At 39.3% G+C, this 27460-nt stretch overlaps 3 protein-coding genes across 4 annotated transcripts in view; 2 read left to right on the forward strand and 1 right to left on the reverse strand.

The window, feature by feature from the left end:
* The first annotated feature begins 728 nt into the window (after positions 1-728).
* Positions 729-1760, forward strand: LOC129767313 (programmed cell death protein 5). The gene is made up of 2 exons (XM_055768039.1): positions 729-912; positions 1088-1760. Exons 1-2 carry the CDS (start codon positions 859-861, stop codon positions 1418-1420), a joined length of 387 nt encoding a protein of 128 aa, XP_055624014.1. The 5' UTR covers positions 729-858; the 3' UTR covers positions 1421-1760.
* LOC129767312 (protein disulfide-isomerase TMX3) lies at positions 1702-3558 on the reverse strand. Its single transcript, XM_055768038.1, has 4 exons — positions 3375-3558; positions 3042-3294; positions 2204-2975; positions 1702-2141 (listed from the first exon to the last, which is right to left on the reverse strand). The coding sequence occupies exons 1-4, from the start codon at positions 3409-3411 to the stop codon at positions 1923-1925; spliced, it is 1281 nt and encodes a 426-aa protein (XP_055624013.1). The 5' UTR covers positions 3412-3558; the 3' UTR covers positions 1702-1922.
* Positions 3559-14626: 11068 nt separating this feature from the next.
* Positions 14627-27460, forward strand: part of LOC129765213 (uncharacterized) — a 31376-nt gene continuing 18542 nt past the window's right edge. The window contains exons 1-2 of one of the 2 annotated variants that reach the window (XM_055765266.1): positions 14627-15224; positions 27074-27442. In XM_055765266.1, the coding sequence (XP_055621241.1) occupies positions 27319-27442 (124 nt within the window). In that variant the 5' untranslated portion in view covers positions 14627-15224; positions 27074-27318. Of the gene's footprint in view, positions 15225-15983; positions 16408-27073; positions 27443-27460 lie in introns of those variants that run through there. The other variant, XM_055765267.1, reaches the window with a different exon arrangement.

The following is a 27460-nucleotide window of genomic DNA, read 5'->3' on the forward strand; positions in this document are numbered from 1 at the left end:
TGGATCTTGATCATATTGCACTCTCGTGTTCAGACCCTTTGTTTACTGTTAGTGGGCAAATTTGGTCGTTTGGATTTGACAAGAACCAAACGTTCCTTCTCCAACTTCTTCCGATGAGAGCGAGACTTCTCCTGACGGAACATAGAAAACGCGTAAGAAGTAATGACTTGGGGGGCTCCGATCACTCCCGCACCTTTTCCGGCGATAGGTACGATCGAAGCAAAGCTTGGCTCCTCTCATACCTCGCTTCTCATCGCACAATCCGCAGATAATTCCCTTTCCACACCCAAAATCTGGTTCAACTTGGGATGCCAATGAGTTCGAATCCCATGTGAATCAGTAAATGGAATAATCGTTTCAAAGGTGGCTTGCGGAAAAAACTTTTGTTTTTGTTTTGATTTCACAGTTGTATGACAGCTGCGATGAAAGTTCGAAATTCACCGCCCTTTAGGATTTGAGGCGAACGGGTAGAATGCAAAATATTCGAACTCGATCGGATTGTGAAATCCAAATCCAATCCAATCAATCCAATCGCCGATCGTGAACCGGAATGAGGGTGTATATTCTGTGAAACAAAGTGTTGTTAATCTGCTATGTTCGAATAAATGCAGCACGATATAAATGACGTCATGTGTTCAAAGCTGTTGTTATGATGGAAACAGCTACCTTGTTAAGGTGACCGTGATTCTAGAGGAACTGTCATTCCCGGCGAGCGTACCTTATTTACACTCATCGTGGTTTGACTGCTATTAATCATTGTACATCTGCATTTTCTCCCCTTGTTTGCCTTTGAGGTTTGCGGAAGCGCATTTTGTTTCGAATTTATATTTAACAGTGAACTTTGGAAATACACTTGCAATGGACGATCCAGAGCTGCAATCCATTCGCCAACAGCGCCTTCAACAAATGCAGGTAAAACAATTGCAGCTAACGATGGCGTATCTGCGTAACGCGTATCGATAGAATGAGTACCTAAACTGCGTTCGAATAGATTCCATAAATAGCTTTGATTGAACGTGTTGTGTGACTAGCTTAGATTACCGTTTCAAGATGAATAACATTATGTTAATGCTCGCAATCTCTACAGGGAAGCAACCCGGAACAGCAGAAAGCGAAACAGGAACAGATGGTCGCTCAGGAGGAAATGAAAAACTCAATGCTTGCTCAGTTACTCGATCAGAATGCTCGCGCCCGTCTCAACACTCTGAAACTTAGCAAACCCGACAAAGCCCAAATGGTGGAGGGCATGATTATTCGGATGGCTCAAATGGGCCAAATCGGGGGGAAATTAGACGACGCCTCGCTTGTGAAACTGTTGGAAAGTCTCAACCAGCAAATGCCTAGAAGTAGCTCTACGGTGAAGTTCGATCGGCGAAGAGCTGCGATAGATTCAGATGACGATGACGATTACGGTATTTGAGGTAGGAACTCGGAAATGCGATGATCGGGGATTGAGATTTAAAACCATAACGAGCCTTAATCCGACGTTCGTTAAAGATTTAAGATTGGCTTGCTGCTTCCCGCCAGCGAACTATCGTAACAATAATTTAAGAAAAGAAATAAATCGTTTGTATGCTTTACATCATGAATAGATCGTGTTAGCATACGAAGTCATGATTGAGAAACATCACTGCGGAAAATACGCTTAGCTTCGATCTGGAATTCAAAAACATATGTTAAAATTACTATGAGAACACAATGCATGGTTCATTACTTTTATTAATCTAAAATAAACATTTCACCACACTTACAGCAAAATATGACATTCTTGATTCGTTAAAAATGACTAGAAAAGATTCGCTAATATCCAACTTTCTGCTTTTACATCTAAATACTGAATGCAGTACGAAACATAATTTGTTGGAATGATTGACACATTGAAAAGGATAGAGTTTAGCGTTACCCTGTGAGACCCCGGAGTCTTACTCTTTCTTCTCATGCTTCGGTTGTTCCTCCTCCTCGTCGGCATCGAGAATATCCGCGCAGCAAATCGAATAGAGAATAAGAGAAAGGAAGCCCAGTGGAAGACCGAACAGCACTGAGGTCAATACCGGATTTCCCAACCACATATCATGCAGGGAAGTCTTCGCCTCGAACCAAGCACGATAGATACGAACAGGTAAAGAGTTTCCGCCGAAAGCCTGAAAAATATATTTGTTAAGCGACAGAACATGTTTTGGAATCCATTTGGTCAAAATCTCACCGGAGCTGTTTCGTTGTGAATGCTATCAAGGAACAGCTCGATTGCTTCCGACGTTAACTGCAGCGGGTCATCCTCCGGAATATGATGCTCATTGGTGCTTGCATTCAGAACTATGAGATGAGGTGTAGCCAAAGTATCCATGGCGATCGAGTGGGCCAAATCAGGCGTTCCCACCCAGCCAAATTGGAACCGACTATGATATTTTTGCCTATTTTTGTGTACAAAAATCTCCACCATATCCCGAAACTCCTGCTCATGGGCCACTATCTCGTTAAGCTTATTCTCTTCGACAACGGCAAGCACGAGGTATTTCTTGGTTTGTATTATTTGATGAATGTTGCTTCGGGTAATCTTCGGGAAGGTAGGAAACCGCTCCTCGTTAACCCATTTGAAGAGTGACTCATTAAGATGGGTCGGCTCGATTATATCAAAATTATCCGAGTAGGGGAAGTAGTAATGATTCCGTTCTTTGTAAACCAACACAGCAGGAACCGTATCGATATCGAAATGTCTTTTGGCAATCTCTACAGACGTTGCGTAGAAGTAACCATGTGGTTGATAAGCTTCCGATGCGCTGTAAAACACGTCCCACAAAATTCCGTCCTGTTTGCCCACATAAGTGAAAAAGATGGGATTGTTCGATTTGAGTATATCTATACTATCCGCTCGTGTGACCTGTTGTACCGGCGGACCGGACATTCTGTTGATGAAGTGTATAAGCTCTTCCTTCGTGCGGTCGCCATTGTACACGTAATCGTACGGACCTCTTATGCTGTAGAGAAAAAATGAACTAATAAATTCCCAATACAGTATCACTTGAACAGAATTACGCGCTTACAAAATAATAGTAGGATATGCATTGACCCGGAAGGCCTGTGCCACAGCTGTGAAACGGGTACAATCGACGCGCCCTACCCGAATGTTGGTATTGTAGAGCGCCTGAGCTACGTGACCCCATGTTGGCTCCAGTTTTTTGCAGTGAGCACACCACGGTGCGTAGAACATCACAAACCATTGGCCCTCATTTCGAACGTCCAGAAATCGGTCACTCAATTCAAGTACCCTCGAGCTGTGAGCCACAGCGAGGCATACTAGGGATGAAAAACACAAGCATTGATTAGAACTTCTAATTACATTACGATCTCACAACACAAGTAGAATTAGTCATTACTTGCTAAAAAGGTGAAAATTCTCCACTGGCAAACCATTTTCAGCGCGTTTTCAATTAGAACATTAGACAAGAACGTGAATTCAAGTTTTCATAACCGTATCTATAGATTTAATTGGGCGAATTTTCAAAAAAATTCAATTTTCAACACTGTATACGGCCACAGCCTCTGATAAGAAAACTGTTGGTAACTGTCAAAAATGATTTCTACACAGAAAATTCTATCCGAGCTAAATTTGTCAATAACTACCCAATGCTGGGCCACGTTCACACAGTACCGCATGAAATATTGATCAAAATGATGTTAGTGATTATTCTACATACCAGTGCAACAAATTATCAAAATTTATTCACAAATGAAGGAATTAACTGTTTTCCCAGTGCCATATGATTTCTTTTCTGTTGAAACTCAACATAATAATGATAGCGAATTCGTTTTTGTTCACTTTCAACCTCAGTGCCAAACTAACTGCTGTCAAAACGTTTTTTTATTCACTCAGTTTCAACCTAGTTTCGCACTAGGTTCAACCCGAAAGCTGTTGGGTTCCCACTGAGATGTTTCACTGGTTCACCTATACCTATACCTTCACCTATACAACCAAGGCGCGTAGAAGTATATCCTAAGGTGGGCCAACTTGCTAAAACCACTCTTCGGCCATCTTGGAAGTCAACTGTGTTTTATTTGTAAACAAAACACAATACGCTTGTGCCCAAGCTCGCTCGTGATCAGTCTGTCTCTTTCACACTTCAAGGAAAAAATTCCCCTTCTGCTTTCTTCCGTACTGTTTTCATATACCGCTCCCCTTACCAACTTAGTGACGAAACGTCCTCACCTAGTACCATAGACCCGTCTTGTATACAACTATACTGAACTGTCAAGTTGCGAGTATTGTTTTGGAAAATCTATAAATGACTATGAAAATGGGAAACTTGCTGCTTTTGCTTTGGTATTATTGTAATCGTTATTCTATTAGGATTCTGATTTTGAAGAGTGTATTCGCGTAGACGGTACTTAGCTTCGTGTGCTTTCATTGGGAGGCGAAAATAATTATAGATTTTCAGGTGGAATAAACATGCTTTTAAAATTAAAATTATGAATGAAAATTTACTTTTACGTGTCGAATATGTATTTTATGTGATGAAATGAAAGGGTTTTTTGAAATTGCAAAAATATATTAAACGAAAACTGTGTCTGATGATGATTTTATATTATAATGGTTGTTATTTGTGGAACAAACAGGAAATGAATCGGCAGATGGTTAAGTGAGTGTCAGGACTACATGTGTTAAGTAATCAAACAACATGAAGTAGAAATTTTCATTCTAACTTTTATAATTTAACACTGCACTTGGTCCTTCTGATCTGATGGATAATAATTTACCTCCCAAGCACTAATATCGCCACTAGATGTCGACACTGGGCATTTGTCATCGCGAATGTAAACAATTCAGACTATATAACGCGCACCAACAAACCGCCTCATTCGTGAACCCGAAAACGTTTTTTTTTATTACAGAGTCAGTTTGGAACTAACCCAGTTTCAAAAACGAATTCGCTATGCGTATGACACAAGAGAACTTTGTCTAGTATATTGAACGACAGCATGAACGAATTTCGAAAAGCCTGCATTCAGGCACTTTCCTTGCATTCTTTACTGTCAATAATTTCAATCACCACGAACGTTAAGTTGATTTTCCATATTTCCATATTCAGAAAAAAGATACAGAAAAAAGCGACATTAGTTTTCGTTGAACGTTGACCGTTGTGCGGTTGAGCGACGTTTATCTTCCGTTTCTTTTTCTTTTTTTATACTGTATCACACGAGGCATGGCTATTAAAGAACAAGACTGCGTGCCCGGAGGGCGCCCCAGAGAGGTGGGGGGAAAAACGAATAGTGTGTTCGGTAACTTGAAGTGTCTGCTATAAACGGACGAAAACACGTTTTTGTCACTATAGTGGTTTGCGAGCAGCAGTGGTTTGAATGGAACGTGGTTTGTAGTGCGCGTCGGAAATCATTTGTGACGAAAAACACGAACAACAACGCACCTGCCCATAACGCGCTGTCGGTGGAGCAATTTTTAGCCGATAAAGGCATTCCAGTGCTCGAACATGCCCCGTATGAAAAGGTGTGTGAGCAGCCAAGGGGAGTATATTGGAGGGGAGCAATCGTTGTACTGTAATTTTTAAATATCACCCTTTTTCGTAACCAGTCTCGTCATTTAATAGCCATACCTCGTATGCTCGGAGCCATTTCGCTATACATACACAAGCACATTTGAAACACACGCAATAATACTTGAGGGGCCGGAATGCAAGGGGTATTAGTGACTTGATCGATTTCTCTTCTTCAACTTTTTATTTAGTTAATAACTCAACTGCAAAAACGTTCCAATTTAAGTTTGCTATAGAATCCGATAGATGAGATTCTGACCTATCTTCCACATTGTTAAATACAGCTGGGAATGTATTTGCAGCTAAGTTATGACCAAAAGAGAGAATCGATGTAGAGAAATCGATCACCCCATAACACACCATAAATGAATAAAAAACTCTCCAACATATTTTTTGTTCAAATTCATTCAGTTTTAATGCTCATTCAATACAACTTCCTCAAAACAAAATTAAGTGCGCTACACATACTACGTCCAATCACCGTTCCGTCAACTATTTTCTTGGACTTGGACGCCGAAGTTGCCGTTGCTGGTGTGTGTGAACGCGACCATACGATTTCCATAGGAAAATATTTGACGTTTCATTCGTTTACCTTGACTTAATAGTGACGCGAAGTTGTATGTTCTGCGTTTCATAGATATCATGTTGTTAGGGAATCACCCAGTGTAGCTGTATCAATGCAGGAACGTCTTACCTCGGGCTCGTTGATAGTGAAAAGTGAAGTTGAGAGCCAACGGTTGCTAAGCGATGGTTTATGGGATGTTGGACTTTTACACCGCCGTTATGCCGATACAGCTAAGCGTACGCCTGCGGTGATTAATGTTTAGGAGAACATATGTGCAAGTCGGTCGTATCTTTTATTGTGTATCACACATATGTGTAACGCACTGTATTGTTTTTCTGATCTGTGAGTATAGGAGGGTAAATTGAGGGTTCGCTAATTGGGGTGCGGCTCAGTTCAAAATCAAATCAAAAGTCAAAAGGTCAGAATTACTCTGACGTGTCAATGTATCATTTCAGTGATACAACACCTTTCACTAGTTGGGGTGCAATCATTCCCTTATTAGCGAACTTGTACAGTATTTGACGATATATTTTTTATATAATACCAAATATTATTGGATTTTTCGAGCAGTTTCCCAGCAAACATTAAATCGTATAATTTTGCACGTGCCAAGTCTTACAAGAAATCCGAATAAATCAGAATCGCATATAATATCAATCAAAGTATTTATCGTGTATATTTGAAATCGCATAAAATGTAAAAACTCGATTTTATATACCATTATCAAATTAAGTCGCAATTCGGCATAATAAACATCAATTTTATGATGTATATTGTCGTAAAATATATTTAATCCGCATCAGATGCGTATAATACGCTGATGCAGTTTATGTGTCGTATGAGCGTATAATTTAAATCCATTCAGTACTATAGTAAATCGTGTTGCATGCTGAAGAAAATCATGAAACAGTAATCATATTAGATCCTAATAAAGAACATATTACATTATATTGAAATGTCAATGAAATGCTGATGCACTCAAAAGTTTTAACCGCTGTTGAATTAAATTTCAGATAGCCGCGCGAGATAGCTGGTGGATGATAATCCAGACGACCGGAGTTCGAACCCACATCGGAGCAGTTTCCACCAAACATCAATCTGTGTCATTTTAAACATTCATATTCCACTCCCAACATAAGTCAATCAATCAATTATTATTTCTACGAACATAAATACTCATATATAAAAATGCCGATTTGAGAGGTTGTAATAAACATTTCACGAAAATATTTTGCGCCATTTGTTTTTTTTCTATGTCTGTAATAAATCGTATATGAGTATGGCAAAAGTCGTATTTGGTGCTTTGACAATTCATGAATATATTCATATTAGATCGCAATTCAATTCCAACATAATCGCTATTATAGCCGGTCAAAGTTGCATATTCATCCAAACAAATTCGGTAAGCATTTGCCATGTATGTATATGGCCTCCATTTTTGCATGCATATGCCCATTAGGCGCATTATATGCCAACCAAATTTTAGGGCATATGATGTTATATATACGCTTGTTATGCGATTTAATGTTTGCTGGGTTGTGCCGATTTCTCAAAATCAAAACTATCATTAATGTAGGTACAGTGATTTGCCTCTAATTGGACAGATCAGTAATGCGACACGAATAATTAGACATTTTATTGTGAACATCTTTTGTGCAAGTTTCTACAACACGATAAATTGGTGGCCAATCAATGAAATAATGTGCAGATTAAGGATGTGAGGCCTCTTTTTCAACATCAGCATCATCAGCATCCACAGTTCATATCTAGGTAGCACCGCTGCCCAAAACACGACATCATAATCGTCATCGGTGATTCGAACGCTCAGGTAGGTCAAGAAGTGGAGCTCGGACCGATAATTCATAACATAACAGTAGAAATTCTACGCCCATTCACGAACCAACGAAAACGGCCTAAGACTTGTCGACTTCGATGCCTCCAAGAATCTGGACATACGTAGCACCTTCTCCAATATCGCTACACTTGGAGATCTCCTTAGCAAACGGAAATACAACTCGACCACGTTTAGATCGATGGTCGACACTTCTCAGATATCATCGACTTCAGAACCTATCATCGACTCTAACATCCATTCAAACCACTACCTGCTTTCAAACTACGGTCAAACTGCGTTGGAAACTGTCAGTCGTCAATAACATGAGACATCAGCGCTCACCACGGTATCACCTGCGACGACTGCAGGAACCGAACATTGCTGCAACATACGCATAGCGTCTTGAAGCTGCGTTACCGGGGGTAGATGAACTGAACGCTGTCCCCTCGATGAATGCTGGAGTACCCTGAAATCAGCAATTAGCAGCATAACAGGGACCGTTCTCAAGAATCACGGAAGTTCTTCAAGAAATTAAACCCTTCGCATAAAAGCTTTGCACCGCGTCCCGAAATGTGCAGGAACAAATTGGGCCTTGTTGGAAAACTGTGTATCTGCCGATACGGTTGCTGTTCATTCTCACGATCAGGGCACGGCATAGTCATAGTCAACTGAGGATAGTCGGCTGACTAACCGACTGCCTCTATCCGTAGTCAGTTAGTAATGGCTTTTGGCTTCTTCACGCAGTTTCTCCGCCAAAACGACTGAACAGTCAGTCGGGCGTTTAGTCGCTATCTCCCTCTACCGACTCGACTATATCATTTCATTCTTCCCAGTGAAATCGTCCTCATTGCATTTTGAAGTGACTTTCCCCAAAACGAATTCGTTCCTCCCCAGCAAACATTAAATCGCATAACAAGCGTATATATAACATCATATGCCCTAAAATTTGGTTGGCATATAATGCGCCTAACTGGCATATGCATGCAAAAGTGGAGGCCATATACATACATGGCAAATGCTTACCGAATTTGTTTGGATGAATATGCAACTTTGACCGGCTATAATAGCGATTATGTTGGAATTGAATTGCGATCTAATATGAATACCCAGCAAACATTAAAGCGTATAATTTTGCACGTGTTAAGTCTTACAAGAAATCAGAATAAATCAGAATCGCATATAATATCAATCAAAGTATGTATCGTGTATATTTGAAATCGCATAAAATGTAAAAACTCGATTTTATATACCATTATCAAATTAAGTCGCAATTCGGTATAATAAACATCAATTTTATGATGTATATTGTCGTAAAATAGATTTAATCCGCGTCATATGCGTATATTACGCTGATACAGTTTATGTGTCGTATAAGCGTATAATTTAAATCGATTCAGTACTGTAGTAAATCGTGTTGCATGCTGAAGAAAATCATGAAACAGTAATCATATTAGATCCTAATAAAGAACATATTACATCATAATGAAATGTCAATAAAATGCTGGTGCACTCGAAAGTTTTAACCGCTGTTGAATTAAATTTCAGATAGCCGCGCAAGATAGCTGGTGGATGATAATCCAGACGACCGGAGTTCGAACCCACATCGGAGCAGTTTCCACCAAACATCAATCTGTGTCATTTTAAACATTCATATTCCACTCCCAACAATCAATTATTATTTCTACGAACATAAATACTCATATATAAAAATGGCGATTCGAGAGGTTATAAGAAACTTTTCACGAAAATATTTTGCGCCATTTGTTTTTTTTTCTATGTCTGTAATAAATCGTATATGAGTATGGCAAAAGTCGTATTAGAGGCTTTGACAATTCATGAATATATTCATATTAGATCGCAATTCAATTCCAACATAATCGCTATTATAGCCGGTCAAAGTTGCATATTCATCCAAACAAATTCGGTAAGCATTTGCCATGTATGTATATGGCCTCCACTTTTGCATGCATATGCCAGTTAGGCGCATTATATGCCAACCAAATTTTAGGGCATATGATGTTATATATACGCTTGTTATGCGATTTAATGTTTGCTGGGTATATTTATGAATTGTCAAAGCACCAAATACGACTTTTGCAATACTCATATACGATTTATTACAGACATAGAAAAAAAAACAAATGGCGCAAAATATTTTCGTGAGATGTTTATTATAACCTCTCGAATCGCCATTTTTATATATGAGTATTTATGTTCGTAGAAATAATAAATGATTGATTGACTTATGTTGGGAGTGGAATATGAATGTTTAAAATGACACAGATTGATGTTTGGTGGAAACTGCTCCGATGTGGGTTCGAACTCCGGTCGTCTGGATTATCATCCACCAGCTATCTCGCGCGGCTATCTGAAATTTAATTCAACAGCGGTTAAAACTTTCAAGTGCATCAGCATTTCATTGACATTTCAATATGATGTAATATGTTCTTTATTAGGATCTAATATGATTACTGTTTCATGATTTTCTTCAGCATGCAACACGATTTACTACAGTACTGAATGGATTTAAATTATACGCTCATACGACACATAAACTGCATCAGCGTATTATACGCATCTGATGCGGATTAAATATATTTTACGACAATATACATCATAAAATTGATGTTTATTATGCCGAATTGCGACTTAATTTGATAATGGTATATAAAATCGAGTTTTTACATTTTATGCGATTTCAAATATACACGATAAATACTTTGATTGATATTATATGCGATTCTGATTTATTCGGATTTCTTGTAAGACTTGGCACGTGCAAAATTATACGATTTAATGTTTGCTGGGTCTCTCTCTTTCCCATGTATCTTTATGCATGCATCGATGTTTGAGTTCCCCGTGGTTTGACAAACGGTACAGGCGAGCTAGATTTTTTTGTATCGTACACGAAAATTACTCACACGTATAAAATAGCGTGCTGTGTGTGAGCTATTTTGCACGCCTAATACTAACTAATACTAACACGAGGACCTTTATAGCATACTTGATAAATGTCTAAGTTCGTTGGTTTGAGTTCACGATGGGTAGAAAATAAACCGTCCATTGATGGGGTAACTTCTTTTTTGCATCAGGTGTCATGTTTTCGTTCCTCTTTATATGGACGTACAATAAGATTGCATACGGTGGTGGCAAAATTAGTGTCAGGGGGAAATGGAAATGTGGATTGAAGTCAGTTGAATGAAGAGACAGATTTGTATTCATTAGTCGAGTCAGTTAAAAAAAATTATAGGAGGTTGTGTTCAAGACACGACCGCATTGTTGACGTAGAACTACGCTGTAGTTTAATTCAAGTGCATCGTTACAGAGCCAATGCACACGGGAGCAGATACAAATAGGGTTTCAGCGTAGCGAAGGTGCACTATTATTACGTACGGGTTATGAAGCACGCACGTACGCATACAAATATCCACATACAATGGCTTGAAGCAACTAAATATACACACACTTATCTCCGTTTTGCGGTCTTCTAAACAGAAGCCCTTTCCGTCAATATTGGCAGTCTAGATTAGCTTAGCTGTCATCCTTCCGTCATGCGAAACCAAATCACTGACAAAATTCCAGAACATTTATTTTCTTGGTGAGCTGACGATAGCCTAGCTTGATGATTACATACACAATTGTGTAGCTCAGAACTTTGATGCAATGGCGTCAGGTTGATGCAATGATTGCAATGCCAGAGACATCAATGAGTAAGTAATTTCGTAGCGTCCACAGCTCAATCCGAAACGAAGACGTGTGATGACGCAAAACAAGGAAGAACAAGCGATATTCATTGCTTTGAATACAGAATACTGAAAGTTTGCCTTCCTTCATTGCTTGATATTTCAAAATTGTTCAGTTCATTCGTCTGTAACCTTCAAAAAGGCCTTTAGAAAACTTTACTTTATCCATAATATTACTCCTCCTTCCCATTGCCTTGAGAAAGACATTCGATCCCTCGCCGTCCAGCTCGCCCAGCAACGATGTTGTTCAGTCGATTTCCTCACGAAGAATGAAAGTTTGCCTCAGCGAGATCCACTGTTTATACACTATGCTAATATTCCCCTTCGTTCTTGTTCTTTTCCTTTGTTCACGGAGACTTTACACGGAGACGATTTCACCTTCGTTGCTTATTATTGACAGCTCTGTTCAGGAAAGCACACAAATGGACAGAACAAATGTATGAGGAAATGGGAATGCTTCCAAATTTCATTAATTTAAACCATATACAGACTATGAGATTATAATGTATAGCATATTAAACAAATCTTAGAAAACTTTGGAACGTAAATCGCCAAAATCCGTTCGCGGCAAAAATAGTAATTAACGTTAACTTTATTTCATAAAAACGTGACCTGTTTTCTGATTTGGCACCCTTCCTGAAAGACGTAGTTCTACGTCAATAACCACTGACTGGACTAGTTCACCAGTCATCCTCGCTAGTCAACGCTAGTCAATTCATTTTCTAGTCAAGTTATTTTTTTGTTGGCGGTGACTGCCGAAGCAGCTCTAGTCGAAGCGGAGCTACTGGGAGTAGAGTCGGTCTTCATTTTTCACCGTCGAAGATTTCGGGCCCTGCTCACGATATTAAAACAATTCTTCAACACAAAAGGAAAAAAAATATGTTCGACTGATCAACCTCAAAATGTTCTTAAAAACCTAGTTAAGCCAGATGAAATACAGAATGCTAAATTTCTGTAACTGGGAAATTTTTCAGGATGCAACGTTAGAGTGCTTCGAACGTGTTGAACTACGGCGTCTCACACGCTCTATACGCGACTTTATTTACGCCTAGCCTGAGGGGCGACTTTCATGGCGCATGTATTGATAAAACATAGCTTTCATGCTGAATAACTTTTTGACGTAGGATTACGTCTTTCGGGAACATATTGGGGTGCAAATTGAAAGTCGAAAATCAAGTACATCGTGAAAATTGTCCAATTTCAAACGCTTATTGCATGATGAATTGATGACATTTTTGCGTCAATCGATTTCGGTACTCCATAACAATTTTTTATATTGAATAAAATAATATATGTCATGAAACTAACTATCGAACAAGTGAAAAATATCATCCCCTATCCTAACGGAAATACCCACTTCTGATTGGTCGAAATTGATGACACATACGGCGGGTTCCTAACAGAGACACCAAAACCAAGCTGCCTGAGGGAAACCGACATTGCAAATACATGGAAGTAGGGGGAATTTTTGTTCCTACCGATGTGTATTCCCTAACAGAGACATCAAAGCCAAGCTGCCTGGGAGAAATCGGTATTGCAAATATATGAAAGTAGGGGGAGCTTTTGTTTATACCGAAATGTATTCCTTAACAGAGACATCAAAACCAAGCTGCCTGGGGGAAATCGACATTGCAAATACATGAAAGTAGGGGGAATTTTTGTTCCTAACGAAATGTATTCCCTAGCAGAGACATCAAAACCATGCTGCCTGGGAGAAATCGACATTGCAAATACATGAAAGTCGGGGGCATTTTTATATTGCAAGTAAGGTGAGTGATACGATTAATTCTAGCAAATAAAATTTAAATTCGGAACTTTAATATTGGTTGCTTCGTAAAATTTCATATCAATGACCGATCGTGTATTGTGGTAAATTTAGCACAAGTGTAAGTGTAAAATTGCATATGGTAGCAGTTGTGCTGAAATGGACTTGATATATGAAACGATTTATTTCAATTTTAATAAATAAAAACCAAAGTGTGTTACCGCTCGAGAACGGGTCGTTTGTTTAAGCTGTCTGTTTTGTTGTGTCCATTTTCACCCAAGGAATGTCTATACGGCGAGAAAAATTGGAAAAGTGAAGAAATATTACAAAAAGTGATTGCTCTACATATAGTATTAGGTGTTGTTAGTTCAATTCAGATTCCCATTGGGCTGAATAAATATTGGGTTTTCCATTTCAAATATGTTTTCTCTATATTATAGTAACATGTTTTTACTGGTGAGAAAAATTGATAATTGTGTTCGGTATTGGTAATATTCTTATATTACATTGGTGAGTTCGTTTTCTTTATTTCATCATACATAACACAGGAGGCATCTCGTCTAGGATCACAGAGGGGAGTTTTCATCTTATCTCGTTCCACTTCGGTATCTTTCATCTGATACGTACCAACCAACGACTATTTACCATCCTTCTGTGAACAAACAATACCCAACAACCAAACAAAACGGCCCTTTTCAGGAGGCCACCATATAATTATCAAAGAGTATAACGATGTAATTTCTCAAACATATCCAAAATGAATAGATAGCTTAACGGAGTCCTACGTCAACTATGCGGTTGTGTCTCGGACACAACCCTCCTGTGACTTTTTTTGTGTTTGTACCTCATTTTTAACCCTTTATTGCGTTATCCGCAATTCTCGTTATACTTGTTGATCTAGCCCGATTATTTCGCGGATAATCGGGGTTCTACTGTACATACTGTCTAGTATGGAAAAGAACCAATGGAAAGAATGCACAAACAAAGCAAATCTTGTAGGATATATTTCCAGTTAGCAGAAAATTTTCATAACTCCCATTAATATTTGCAGTCTGTCACAAACGTGAATTCTATGTGAACCCTGTTTCCAGTCGGAATCTACTGTCAATCTCCCTGTGGTGTTCATTCTCTTTCAGTTTATCTGTGTTCGTATATTGTGATATCTGGCTGCTTTCGCAATCGCTGCTGCGTCCGCGAGCAAGATACACCTCTACCTGTCATTTTGTGTTAGTTGTTGGTGCAGTGAAAAGCTCATTTACGACGTCGTTTAAATTCCTTTGCACTGTATTTCCTAATGCACAATTCTTGCTGTCGCTACTGTTCACAGGTATCGGGAGTGGTGTTCTAATTTCATCCAACGAACAAGTGCATTGATCATCACCGCTAGAGAGACTCATCATGTGACTTTTGCAAGTGGAATTTGAATTGTCGAAAATGGCGAAGTGGCATCGCAAGCAACATCATCGCTGTTGCCGTTGCTGGATGTAAGACGCAAGAGAGCTGGTGGATAACCAGAAGGTGGTTTTAGTGGTGTTAGAAGAAGAAACGAGTGCACTGTGGGGCGTGGTGGACGTGGATTTTACTGTTGTGTTGTTCGAGTCGCGGAGCCCCTTCTGAGGGGGAAGAGTTCGCCAGCGCTTTTTTCGCCAAAAAAAGAAACGAAAAACAAGCATCATCCACATACCAAGAGCCCGAAAACAACAACAGATTCGGGATTTGGCGAAAGCCGTTGGAAGCCAAGGAAGAGTTTGTTAAACTCACGTAGTGCAAGAATGTAAGCAAGAATACGCAACTTAGATATAGGTGTTGGTAGGAGAAAAAAAACCCAAAGAAGAATTTATGCAAATTTATTGACAAACTGAGTGAACGTTATCAATAGGGGATTCTTGTTTTTTTGCGCAACCACAAGACTTCGTGATTCGATGAAACGGAAAGGTGACGAACGCGCATTCTTGGGGGCTTGAGCCACGAGACAAATAATGAGTGGGAAATTTTGCAGGAATCTGATTGGGTAAAGCTTTCAGCATGGAAGAAAAAAACATTTGATTTCGATCAACAATAGATCGCGCGTGGGAAAGCCGTTTAGCGCTGTGGCGTGAAACAGTATTTCAACAAGTGCCGATTACACCACCCACCCCAGATGTCTAGCGAGTGTAATGTTTTTATTTTTATTTGCTTCTTATTGCAAACGTTTGTTTTTCCCCCTCGATTAAAGTTAGTTTTGCATATCTTTCTCGGCCAGAAAGTCAGAAATATGACGATGCATCTCCACAGTCACAACCTGTTTACGGCAAGTTAGCGTAACTAGCGTCTAAACCGCAAATCGGTGATCAGAGGTGATTTTGATTCACACAGCATGGGAGGTCGGTTAGTCATTGTCTATTGTCCAGCGGATGTTTTTTTTTGCTGTTCAATTGATGAAACGCGTTATTTGCGATGCATATTAGGGTAGGGTTACTCAATAATAAATAGTAAAATAGATGCATTGCTAGTTTGCCACGTTGAAACAGGCCGAAACTATATTGAGTGATGAACTTTGAGCCGTATGACTTTAAGTGAAGAATAAGGAAATAACATCGAAGAAAAACGGTTGAGGATGCTCTAAGGTCCACAACGTGACGTGACCTTTTGGTGCATTAGACCTAGAAATCTGCATTGGTTCAAAACCGCAAGCCGGAAAGGAGAAGGTGGAAGGTGGAAAAAGGTAAACCAGCCGATCCGCAATTCAATACAGTACCTTCGAGCGGAAAGGCGTTGTTTTCAAGCGGCCGCCGAAAAGGTGGACTGCGTTTGTTTGATTACAAATTTGTTAAGCGCTCGTCGAGACAACCGTAAATGCATTGCTAATTTGCGCGTGAGTGGCATGGTGCTGATGAGTCAGGGCCAAAAACGGGGCTAGTGAATGTGTCCGTTGTTGTGTGTAATACGAGCGAAAACTTTTTGCTGAAGAATTTGAGGTAGGTTGAGTTCGTTTTTACACCGGTTTAGCAGACGGTTTGCGAAATTGGAAGTAATATGTACAAGCAGATGGGACACGGAACAAGAAACGACGCTCAGTACTAGAGGTGAGGCGGTATACGGTTTCATTTTCGTTGCTTTGCACTGCAGAGAAAGTCAATTTACATACACGAGTGTATACCAATAACCTGTTGATTCTCATGATGCTTTTTGGGGTCTCCAATTGGAATTGGAAAAAGATGTAATGAATCGATTCACGTGTATGTGTACTCGATGCATGTTTGCTTGGAATATTTGTGTGAGAAAATATGCTGAAGTTTAGCGATGCGATACTTCATGCTTGAAAGATAGCTGGATTATCTAGGATCAGTTTGAACGTATTCAAAATTAATGGGTAACGTATTGTTTAGCAACTAATGTTGCACGCGATTTCGATAAAATCTTTATAATCAAATTCATACTCACACGATTCAAGCTAATCCCCTTTATTCCGCGCGGCGAATGACGTGAGATAGCAAATTTTCTCTCTTTATTGTGGAAGCCACCTTACTTTTCAGCTCCTATTTCATACCCGAGTCGATAACATATGAGGACACGACTTCAAATCTCACTTAACCCATTAACGACCAAACTGTAAACATTATTTTTTTGACGAAAGCCATTGTTGTATTTTCGATTATTAACGCTCAAGGAACTCCAATGTTCAAGAATTATTTTTTTCCCATCTTCTTTTCTTCTTTTTTTTTTGCAAGTACAAACATACTGCGAACTAGAAGTCACTTCAATTAGCAAATATACGGTATTCATAAATGCTTCAATTTTGGATTCCCGGAAGAACAAGAACAGGAGAATGGAGGTCTCTAAGTATAAATCCAAATTAATCCACCTAAGATGAGATGTGGCATTTCTTATTTCATGTAATTTTAACTTATTACAGACAGACTTTTTCTTTCAAACGAAAGCATATGCTGTTATTTTTATTGTTAACTGTGGAGAAATGTCAATGCTCAAAAACTAGTCTCTCCAATAATCCATTTCCCGGAAAACATTTTCCCAAAAAACATTTTCCGAAACCTGAAAAGTACCAGAGTTCTGCTAAAAACAATGGCATAGAGGGTTGGGAGGTTATTATTCGGTCCGGCGGAAGAATATTCACACAAACAATTTCATTAGAATTCTCGTTACACGTACTGATAATTTCCTCCAGCTCCCCCACAAAAGAAATTCTACGTGCCGCCATCACCTAAGGTTGTTACGGAAAAAAAATCATACACATTTTCAATAATATTTGCTAGATTAATCTATATTTGCAAACATTCACAACTGAAGATGCAAGAATAAATGAAAAACCTTCCGTCTTCTAAAGTAAACAAATCAAAATGCGCAGCGGAGGTTAGATGTGTTGGTGTTCATTCAGCAGAAAAAAAATGTTCGTTATGGCCAACGTTCGATTTTTCGAACACTCAATTTCCCCGGCTGTTATTTTCCTGTATTGAATGATTTTCGCTCTATATCACAATGTATGTTCTTCTATGAAAGCAATACTGTAGAAAACTTCACATATTTTTGTATTTTATTGGGGTTTTTAATTGAAATTGAAAACACCTTCCAAACATACTTGCTTTAAATCGAATTTATTATCCAATAAAGTTACTCAAAATTGAATGAAATCGATATAAGTAGTAGTCAATAAATTAAGCTATCTTTTGAGCTTGAGCTTGAGCTTGGGTAGACTGTACAATTCGTAGTTGCTCTCCGTGATTCACCTGAACCAACCAAATTGCACAAAGAACACACAGAATGACGCTTGCAAATCATTCTCGTTGTGCAATTTTCGGTGATTCGAGCTTTAAATGGTCAATAACGACGCCGGCCACGTCCTTACAGTCACCAGGGGAAGGAAAGGAATGTTAGTATGATATTCGCCGCCCGAAGGCCAGAAGGGTCGCCTCTATAGCGTGGTTCCCTAGCGTTTATCAAGGAAGGGATAATTGTTAGTGGGAAGTGGTAAGAATCAGGATTCACTGTGGTAAGTGATGTGATTATGTAAACGCAATCTATTGAATGGAACTAAATTTTGAAAATCTCATATCTCAACACGCGGCAGAGATCTTTAGGTATCCTGAGAAGGAAAACTTGTAACATTAATTAGATTTTAAATTTTTCTGCACATATTTGTTATCGAAATCCAATCGCAACTGCGAAGTTTTAACTGTGGGGAAACCTGAGAAGGTAACCGAGAGAACTCATCTAGAAACAATCACCCTCAATTAGAGTATAAATTAACACACTAAAGCTACTATGTTCATACTAGTTCCATATTTTGGTTAAATTTGATGGACCTCTGTGTGAAAATGGGGCCACTCGAATCGTATGCAATCGCGAGAAGTAAACAGCTACACAGAATTGCACCGGTGCGGTTGTCAGTGTCCCCTCGCGCCACCCTAAATCGGGCAGACCAAGCGAACAAAATAGCTCGTCTCCTTACCTTAGCTATCGTACAATCAAACCATATGTACTCGGATTCAACATAACTGCACTCAAGGCTACGTTGACAGTGGATCCGAGCTCACACAAAAATTTGACTGCACAACTGACGAAAAAAAAACAAACCACTCTGTCCGCTCGAAGCAGCAAGTCCGAACAAAGCGAGGGAAAGCAATGCATCCACACCAATATCATTCCATGCAGCTGCAATCCCACGACCTTAACATCTCGTACGGCCACCTCTCGCACACAGTTGCATCCACCATCACAGTACACGAGAGTGTGTGTATGAACACTGAATCTGATTTTAAAATCCGAGTTCCTCGACCCTTTGAAGAAAAGGCTCAACATAGAATCGACGAGGAAAGACATTTGAAATTATAATTCTGCAACCACCTTATTTGGAATCCAGAATTAAAAAAAAACAACCTAGTTTATAGTACAGCAGAAACTCGAAAAAAAGAGAAAAAAATAAATACAAATACATACAAACACATATACAAACATTTGCGAACAGTAGGGTTGAGTGACCAAATCCTTCTCCATTTTCCAAGTCCTTCTGTATGCAGAGAATAATATTTTTTTGGCAACAATACAAGCTAATCACAATCTACACAAACTACTTTAGATACGCAACATAAAGTGAATTCTGACAACTCCATAATGTGAGGCACATCCTGGAGTTCAGAGTCAGTCATTTCAAGATGAATTCAAATGGCAGCTTACATTGCAACTGCTGCAGCCCAGTTAACGAAACCGAACATTAGGACGCACTCGCTAGAGAGGATGATGAATCTCACTCTCCGGATCAATCCGCCACTCGCTCAGAAACACGCTACACACACACACACACACACACACATCCGCCCGTCACCTCCACATATTCGAGTCACTGATTGCAGCGGGAACTCCTGTTGTGCCTATGATTGTACTCAAATCTGGAACCGTTAACACACTGCTATATGAAATGAAATGAAATAAAATCTCTACCCACACCCACAGGAACCCACAATAAATTAAATGTAATGTTTATAATATGTATGAGATAGGAATGAAAAATAAAACTTAGCTCGTATCCTCAGTCCAGCGATGTCAGCGCTTTCTTTCGATGTGATACGTTCACTACGGCGGTGCAAAAAAAAAACCAAAGAACATCTTCATACTCGTTAGCAACTCCAAATCAATCACATGAAGCTAAGCATAGATTTTCCCATAACATATATTTGTAAACAGTCTTCCCGAAAGAGATTACGCGACGATAAGAACACAACACGCATTTGAGAGCGCGAGAACTGATAGCGAATTCGTTTTTGTTCAGTTTCAACCCCAGTGCCGCACTAACTGCTGTCAAAACGTTTTTTTATTCACTCAGTTTCGCACTCAGTGTCGCACTAGTTCGCCCCGAAAGCTGTTAGTTTCGCACTGAGATGTTTCACGGGTTGGCACTCGGGTTCACCAATACAACTATACTGAACTGTCAAGCTCCGAATATTGTTTTGGAAAATCTAAAAATAAAGACTATGAAAATGGAAAACCTGCTGCTTTTGCTTTTGTATTATTGGAATCGTAATCCAATTCGGATTCTGATTTTGAAGAGTAGAGTAGACGGCATTAAGCTACGTGTGCTTTCATTGGGAGGTGAAAATAATGATGGATATTCAGGTGGAATAAATTTCAAAATCAAAATTATGAATGAAAATTTACCTTCACGTATCGAATATTTATTTTATGTGATTAAATAAAAGTTTTTTTCCGATATCGCAGAATATTGAACGAAAACTGTGTCTAATGATGGTTTTATATTATAATAGTAATTATTTGTGGAACAAACAGGAAATGCATCGACAAATGGTTAAGTGAGTGTCAGAACTACATGTGTTAGGTAATCAAACAATATTAAGTAAAAATTTTCATTCAAACTTTTATATGTTTACACTGCACTTGGCCCTTCTGATCTGATGGAGAACAATTTACCTCCCAAGTACTGATATCACCACCAGACGTCGACACTGTACATTTGCCGTCGTAAATATAAACAAATCAGACTATATAACGCACACCAACAAACCACCGCATTCGTGAAACTGAAAACGTTTTTTTATTACAGAGCCAGTTTGGCACTGACTCAGTTTTAAAAACGAATTCGCTATGAGAGAGACACGAAACCGAGAGCGTGACGAACAAGAGCACATTGCGAGAGTGCCGACAATCAGGAGCACAACGTTAGAGAAAATTCTAACTAACAAATAATTACGAGCCGAAAAAAAATGGATTCTCTCGATCTGATGTCACTTTTTTTTTTATCTCACTATAAAACATGGAATTCAACCGAATTTCACTGGTTTTCATTCTACTAAAACAATGTTCATCAGTTTCACTGGTCATGACACTTTAAAACGGCAGGAATCGCAAGCACATAAAGGTCAAAGCACGGAGCGCAAAAACACACGTCCACTCCAGTACGCTACTCAACCCGAACTCTCAATAAATTAAGCTATCTTTTGGTGCAAAAACATTATCATATGGTTCCTGTCCAAACACATGAAAAATTGTCAAAGTTGCTGTTCGATTTTTCGAACGCTTGGCCTAAAATGGGTTAAGTGACAATCTATAGGGCGCTTGCAGCGTGCATATGTATTAGTAATCTGTTGGGCAGGCAAAAGAGATCACTGTAGAGATGGGCAAAACAGTTCACTTTAATGAACCGTTCAGTGACCAACCGTTCACTTAAGTGAACTAGTTCTTTTGAGCAGTTCACTCACTCTTTCGTACATTAGAGAGATATGCCATATCATGTATAAAAAAGTGTGAAATGTTATGTAGGACAGTTCTTTTCATTCATAAAATGCTGTTTGTTAGCAATAACTCTGTGTCCGAATTCTGTTAAAAATATCTTAGCAGAATAGAAAATCAAACTATGATTTTGAAATTTTGATTTATTATTTTCAGCACAAACTAGCGTTGCACTGCTTTTTCTACAATGTTTTGCAATAACTGCTATAGCAAAACTGTACCAAAACGCGAAAGACTTTCTCGAAATTATCAAGCACAATATGATATAATATAAAAAAATTCATATCAGCGACACAATACTGTTTGAATCGTTTCGCTTTCACCTGGTTTTTTTTCTTGTGATTGCATATCTTATTGAAATATTTACCCTCAACTTGAAAATATGAAATTAAAACTTTATTTGATAAATAATCGAACAATCCAATTTAAGAACCATCGTATCCTGAAATATTGCGTTTTATTATGAAAACGACAATACCGACATCTTATTTTTGTTATTTCATGGGGCTATCGTTTGTTTCCATTCGTTAATTTGAGGACTATTTACCTTGCAGCAGCATTCGTCTATCAATCGTTCGCTCGCCTTCCACTTATACACCGATCACCATACACAGTTCGTTCTGAACTGTAGGCACAGTTCAGCCAGCGATCAGTTCGTTCTGAACTGTATACACAGTTCCGCTAGCGGTCATCGTAAGAGTTCGTTCTGAACTGCATACACAGTTCATCGTCCACCGTTCAGTTCGTTCTGAACTGAAATGTATACACAGTTCAGCCAGCGGTCTTCGTACACAGTTCGTTCTGAACTGGGTAAGCAGTTTATGTGAACTGTTGCCCAGTAAAAAAGAACGACCGTTCGTGCACTCTTTTTGGTGAACTAGTTCTTTTGAACAGTTCATGAACGGTTTGCCCATCTCAAGATCACTGCATAGGATTTATATGGATCGACGAGATTGAGCTTTGTTCAAATAATTATTCTAGCGAAATAGTTACAAAAATTACGCGCTATTCCATATCAATAACATGCGAACATATGTGTCTTTACATAAAAATATTTACTTTTAGCTTCAGAGCCATATACACGAAGAAAAATAGAAATTTTTGTTATGGCTATGATCGATATCAATGAATGCAGATTGATTATTCAAAAAGTTCCACAGGAACAGCGCAAATTGTACATTGCGATTGTATGGTCGGATTAGGAGAAGTATTTTCCCATGTAGACGTTGTGCTTTTTACCCTGGAATGCTGGTGTTGGAAGAAGTAAATTATAATCAACATTATTTTGCAAACATCCTTAATCGGTGGTTATTTTCGCCAAAAAAGCGATTGGCTATGCTGAATATGTCAACCAGAAAAAAACAACCAACCTTCAGTTATGATTTCCGGGTACCTGAACGCTCTGCGAAGAAGTTAAATCCAAATCCAGAAAATCCATCAGTTGGCCAATTCATGGAAAATACAAGGAAGCATTCAAGCGTGAGCTCGAGCCTCTATAACTTTGATCTTGATCCGAACATGTGGATAATCCTTTCCGCCAACTTTCCGATTCAAATCTAGTGGGAAATTCGCTCAATTAACATTGCGAAATGAGTTATTGTGCGTAATATGCGTCACACAAAAACTCTTGTTCAGGAAATAGCTTGCCTAACTGTTTCACAAAGTTCATATTTGTGCTGTTCATAATTTCGTGCTGGTAGAAATACCGCAACTATATTAAAATTAAGAACAAGACGCCGGTTGATAATAAATCCACTGCTTCTGCAAATAAATTACGAACGTAAACAAGCGATGTTTGCCCATCAGATGCTCTGAATGTATGTGTAGCAAGAGCCCTATGATTGATGCTAGGATCGTTAGCAAAATATCAAGCAGAACTGTCAGTGGGATACCCAATTCATGTGAAAACAAAGGGAATCAACCAGGTTTTGAATACAAACCTCTGCGGCGGCAAAAAAATCAAAGCCGTCAATACGTTTGCCGTTCCTTTATTCACGTACAGTTTCGGGGTGCTGAAGTGGACGAAAACCAATTTAGAAACAATAGAAAGAGCAATGAGAGTGACGTTCACAAAGCACCGTATGCACCATCCAAAGTCGTCCATAGAAAGATTCACCTTGCCACGTGTTGAAGGAGGAAGAGGTGTCACTGACATTAGAGCGCTTTGCAGTTCCCAGATCCAGCAGTTGTGGAGTTACTTCGTGGAAAGTCAGCCCCGATACGATATCTATCGCGCTGTCTGTGAAGCGGACCGTGGATTCAGTGCCCTGCATCTGGCGCAGGAGCAGTACGAACTTAGCTGCAATTTGCAGACCATAGAAGAAAAAATAACATCATGGAAGCAAAAGGAACTTCATGGGACGCACCCTCATCGTTTAGAGCAAGCGCATATCGACTAAGTATTATCGAACACGTGGCTGGTGCGAGGTGAACTCCTTCTGAAACAGAAGGGTTTATGGTAGCCATCCAGGACCGGATAATAGCGACTAAAAACTACCGGAAGTACATCTTGCACGAAAACGTTGTTGACTGTTGCAGAAAGTGCAATAAAGTAGGAGAGGCGATTGAACACGTCATAGCCGGCTGTGGAGCGCTAGCCGAATCAGCTTATCTCAATCGTCACAACTCGGTTGCCAAGATTGTTCATCAACAGCTAGCATCAAAACGCAACTTGGTAAATCAGTTGGTACCCTACTACAAGTATATTCCGGATCCGGTTTTGGAAAATAGCTGTTACAAGTTGTACTGGGATCGCGAGATTATTACGGATGTCCGAATACCAGCTAATCGCCCTGATATTTTGGTCTACGATAAAAATGAGAAAGAAGTGCTGATAATAGACATTGCAATACCGTTAGACCACAATCTACAATCTACGTTTGCTGCCAAGATAACCAAGTATGACGACTTGGCAGAAGAACTAAAACAAATGTGGCATTTGAAAGGCATCCGTATTATACCAGTAGTGATCTCTGCTACTGGTTTAGTTCCACACTCTCTCACGCAGTCATTGGAGGAGCTGCAATCAACAGAGCAGCTTGCGGTTATGCAGAAAGCGGTGATTCTTGGAACGTGTAACATAGTGCGACGGTTCCTGAATCACCATAACTAGAACACGATGATTGTGCAGACACTATTATAAAGAGAAAAAAAGAAAAAAAAAGATACCACAGAGCCTAATCCCCCTTTGGCATTTAAGAAGCCCGGGGGTAGGTGAATATTCCAGCTCAATGCTGAGAAGTGCCATAACTCTATATAATAATAATAATAATAATAATTCTAATGCCAACCAAGTTTTTTGTGCAAAATTTCATGAAAATCGGTCGAGCCGTTTCGAAGGAGTTCGACCACGAACATCGTGACACGAGATTTTTATAGGGGAAGTGGGAGCATAGTGGTCACCCCAAGGAATATACCCATTTCCAGCGCCCACATACCGATTCAATTCCCGTTTCTCGAAAAACATTATAGTTCAACCCATTGTTCTTTAAGATAGCAAACGGCTTTTACTGTAAAAATTCAAAATAGTACACTTTTAATCATTAAAAAAGGGTGAAAAATCGAACATTTGTTTTGCTTGGAGGTGAAGTGGTCACCTAGTGGGGGCAAAGTGGTCACCTGTACATATCAAGCGAAATAGGATAGATTTATGCGTTTTTTTCGTCCAAATTTGTTCAAATCTTATTTGATATAGTAGGTACATGTGTGAAACAAGCCTATTCACCTAGATTCTCAATTTAAATTTTCTCATGCATACAAAAACGTAGTAAGAAACACATAACGTTCCGCATAATGAGGCTTGGTTTAGTTGGAGTGGCATATTTATCCAGGGTCAAAGCCACAATAGGATCTTCTTCAAAAGCAGAATGTGATGAGGTATATCTGTTTTAGTAAACAGAACATTGTAAGTTGTTATTCTTCTATGACCACTTCCCAAACATCAAAATAATTTCTATGCTAATTAATCGCTGAGATTAAACAAAATATCTGTTCACCTCTCCTAGAATATGTGAACAGTCGTCCAAACCGATGATTTGTCCAATATATCAGATTGAATGAACTAAATTTCACGAGCAATTCCTTAGATACCATGCGCACAGAACTACGGCCGAATGACTATCGAGAGAGCAATTTCTGTTTTTATTTGTATTTTGACATGCGATATCTCTACTGATGTACAGGGTGACTCTGAAGTCATCAAATTCTTCAAACATAAGGTGACTATCAATACAGCATGTATAGTCAAGTGGGATACTCACTACCCCTTTATATAGAGATAACACATGTCGCCTTTTTTCGGGGTAAGAATATTTCTATTGTTCGAATGTTCACAGTTGGACTGTTCACAGCGGGACTGTTGATATGAGGCTTCCATTGCTGTGTTATTAATAGTGCCAATTACCGATGCAACAGACCGAAAATGTGAGCGGTAAGGGACTGGATTACCGCCACATGATGATTGTTGCGTGGACATCGTAGCTAAAATAACACAAAGATGGTCAGTTGAGAGGCTCTGAGTTATGAGTTCATCATCGTTCGCTTAGTAGCGGACACGCAACCAATTAGGCTACGAAGGCCTCCTCTGTGACATCTTGTAGAGAGGCTTATCAGAGTTGGAAACAAAAATTGTAACGAATAACAAAAAAAATTATGTCCATGGGACTCTATCTGCCACTTTCTTGATTAAGGTACTAAATATTGATAATAAAATTGAGTGTTAGAAGTCGAGGACTTTCGTTTTGCATAGCTGAGTTGTTCTGGAGCACGTTTCCGAGGTCTCGCTATCACATACTACACACGGTTGGTTCTGCATGCATTCCGTAAAATAGGTCTCACGTTAGAGGCTAATGAACCGCCAAGTTTGAAGCCTCTTAAAAACAAAGAATTAATGAATGAATGCATTTCGCACGTATCGCAACATATAGAGAGCACCTTTTATTTCGCTAAAAATTTTGAAATATCTATGTTTACCTTTAAGGACTTCATATTTATTCCAATCCATCCTTCAGGAACCGGTAAAAATCCGAAGATATTGCTGAATCCTGAAATTTTTCATCGCTACAAACACTTTTTCGGCAGATCATCTTCAATATGCGAAGCATGGCAATACGTTTCTTTCTCTCAGAGCTAAGCTATGTTTCAATTCAGAATAAAATTTTAAATGCAATTCACAACATTTGGCTATGTCGAAATGTTTCGACGTTTAGTGAGAATGAAATCGAATCCACCATTCAATATTCATCATTCAGCATAGAATTCTACCGAATCGTATCAACTCACAGGTGTTATATTATGTATTCGACCCATAGAACATCAGCGAACTCATTTCGTATTCACCATACGACCCCATGACTAATCGAACGCAAACGTACAATCCCATTCCAGTGACCACCTTCGCGCATTGTTTAGTCGGTTAGGCCGGTGCATAGGCAGCGCACCTTCTGTTTTCGGCTATATTCATGCACACGCACGCGCACACACACCTAACTACCTACCTTCCCGCTTGCGTTTCGAGCTAGAAACGGTTACGCTGCTGTTGTTGCAACAAGAGTATCATCATCACCGCATTTGAAAGCCGGAAGTGCAGAACTGAACCCCACAAACCACATCACCTGAGCGATGCACCAGCAATGGCCGGACTCAAACCGAATATCTACGCAGTGCTAGTGACCTGCCTAGGATTCCTGTGTCTGGTGTTTAGTTCCTCGGCGATAGGCATTCCGATATGGGCATACTATGAGAGCCGAGGGGGAGGTTCGTTAATCGCACTGA

The sequence above is a fragment of the Toxorhynchites rutilus genome, chromosome 2 (genome assembly GCF_029784135.1).
Source record: "Toxorhynchites rutilus septentrionalis strain SRP chromosome 2, ASM2978413v1, whole genome shotgun sequence".
NCBI lineage: Eukaryota > Metazoa > Arthropoda > Insecta > Diptera > Culicidae > Toxorhynchites > Toxorhynchites rutilus.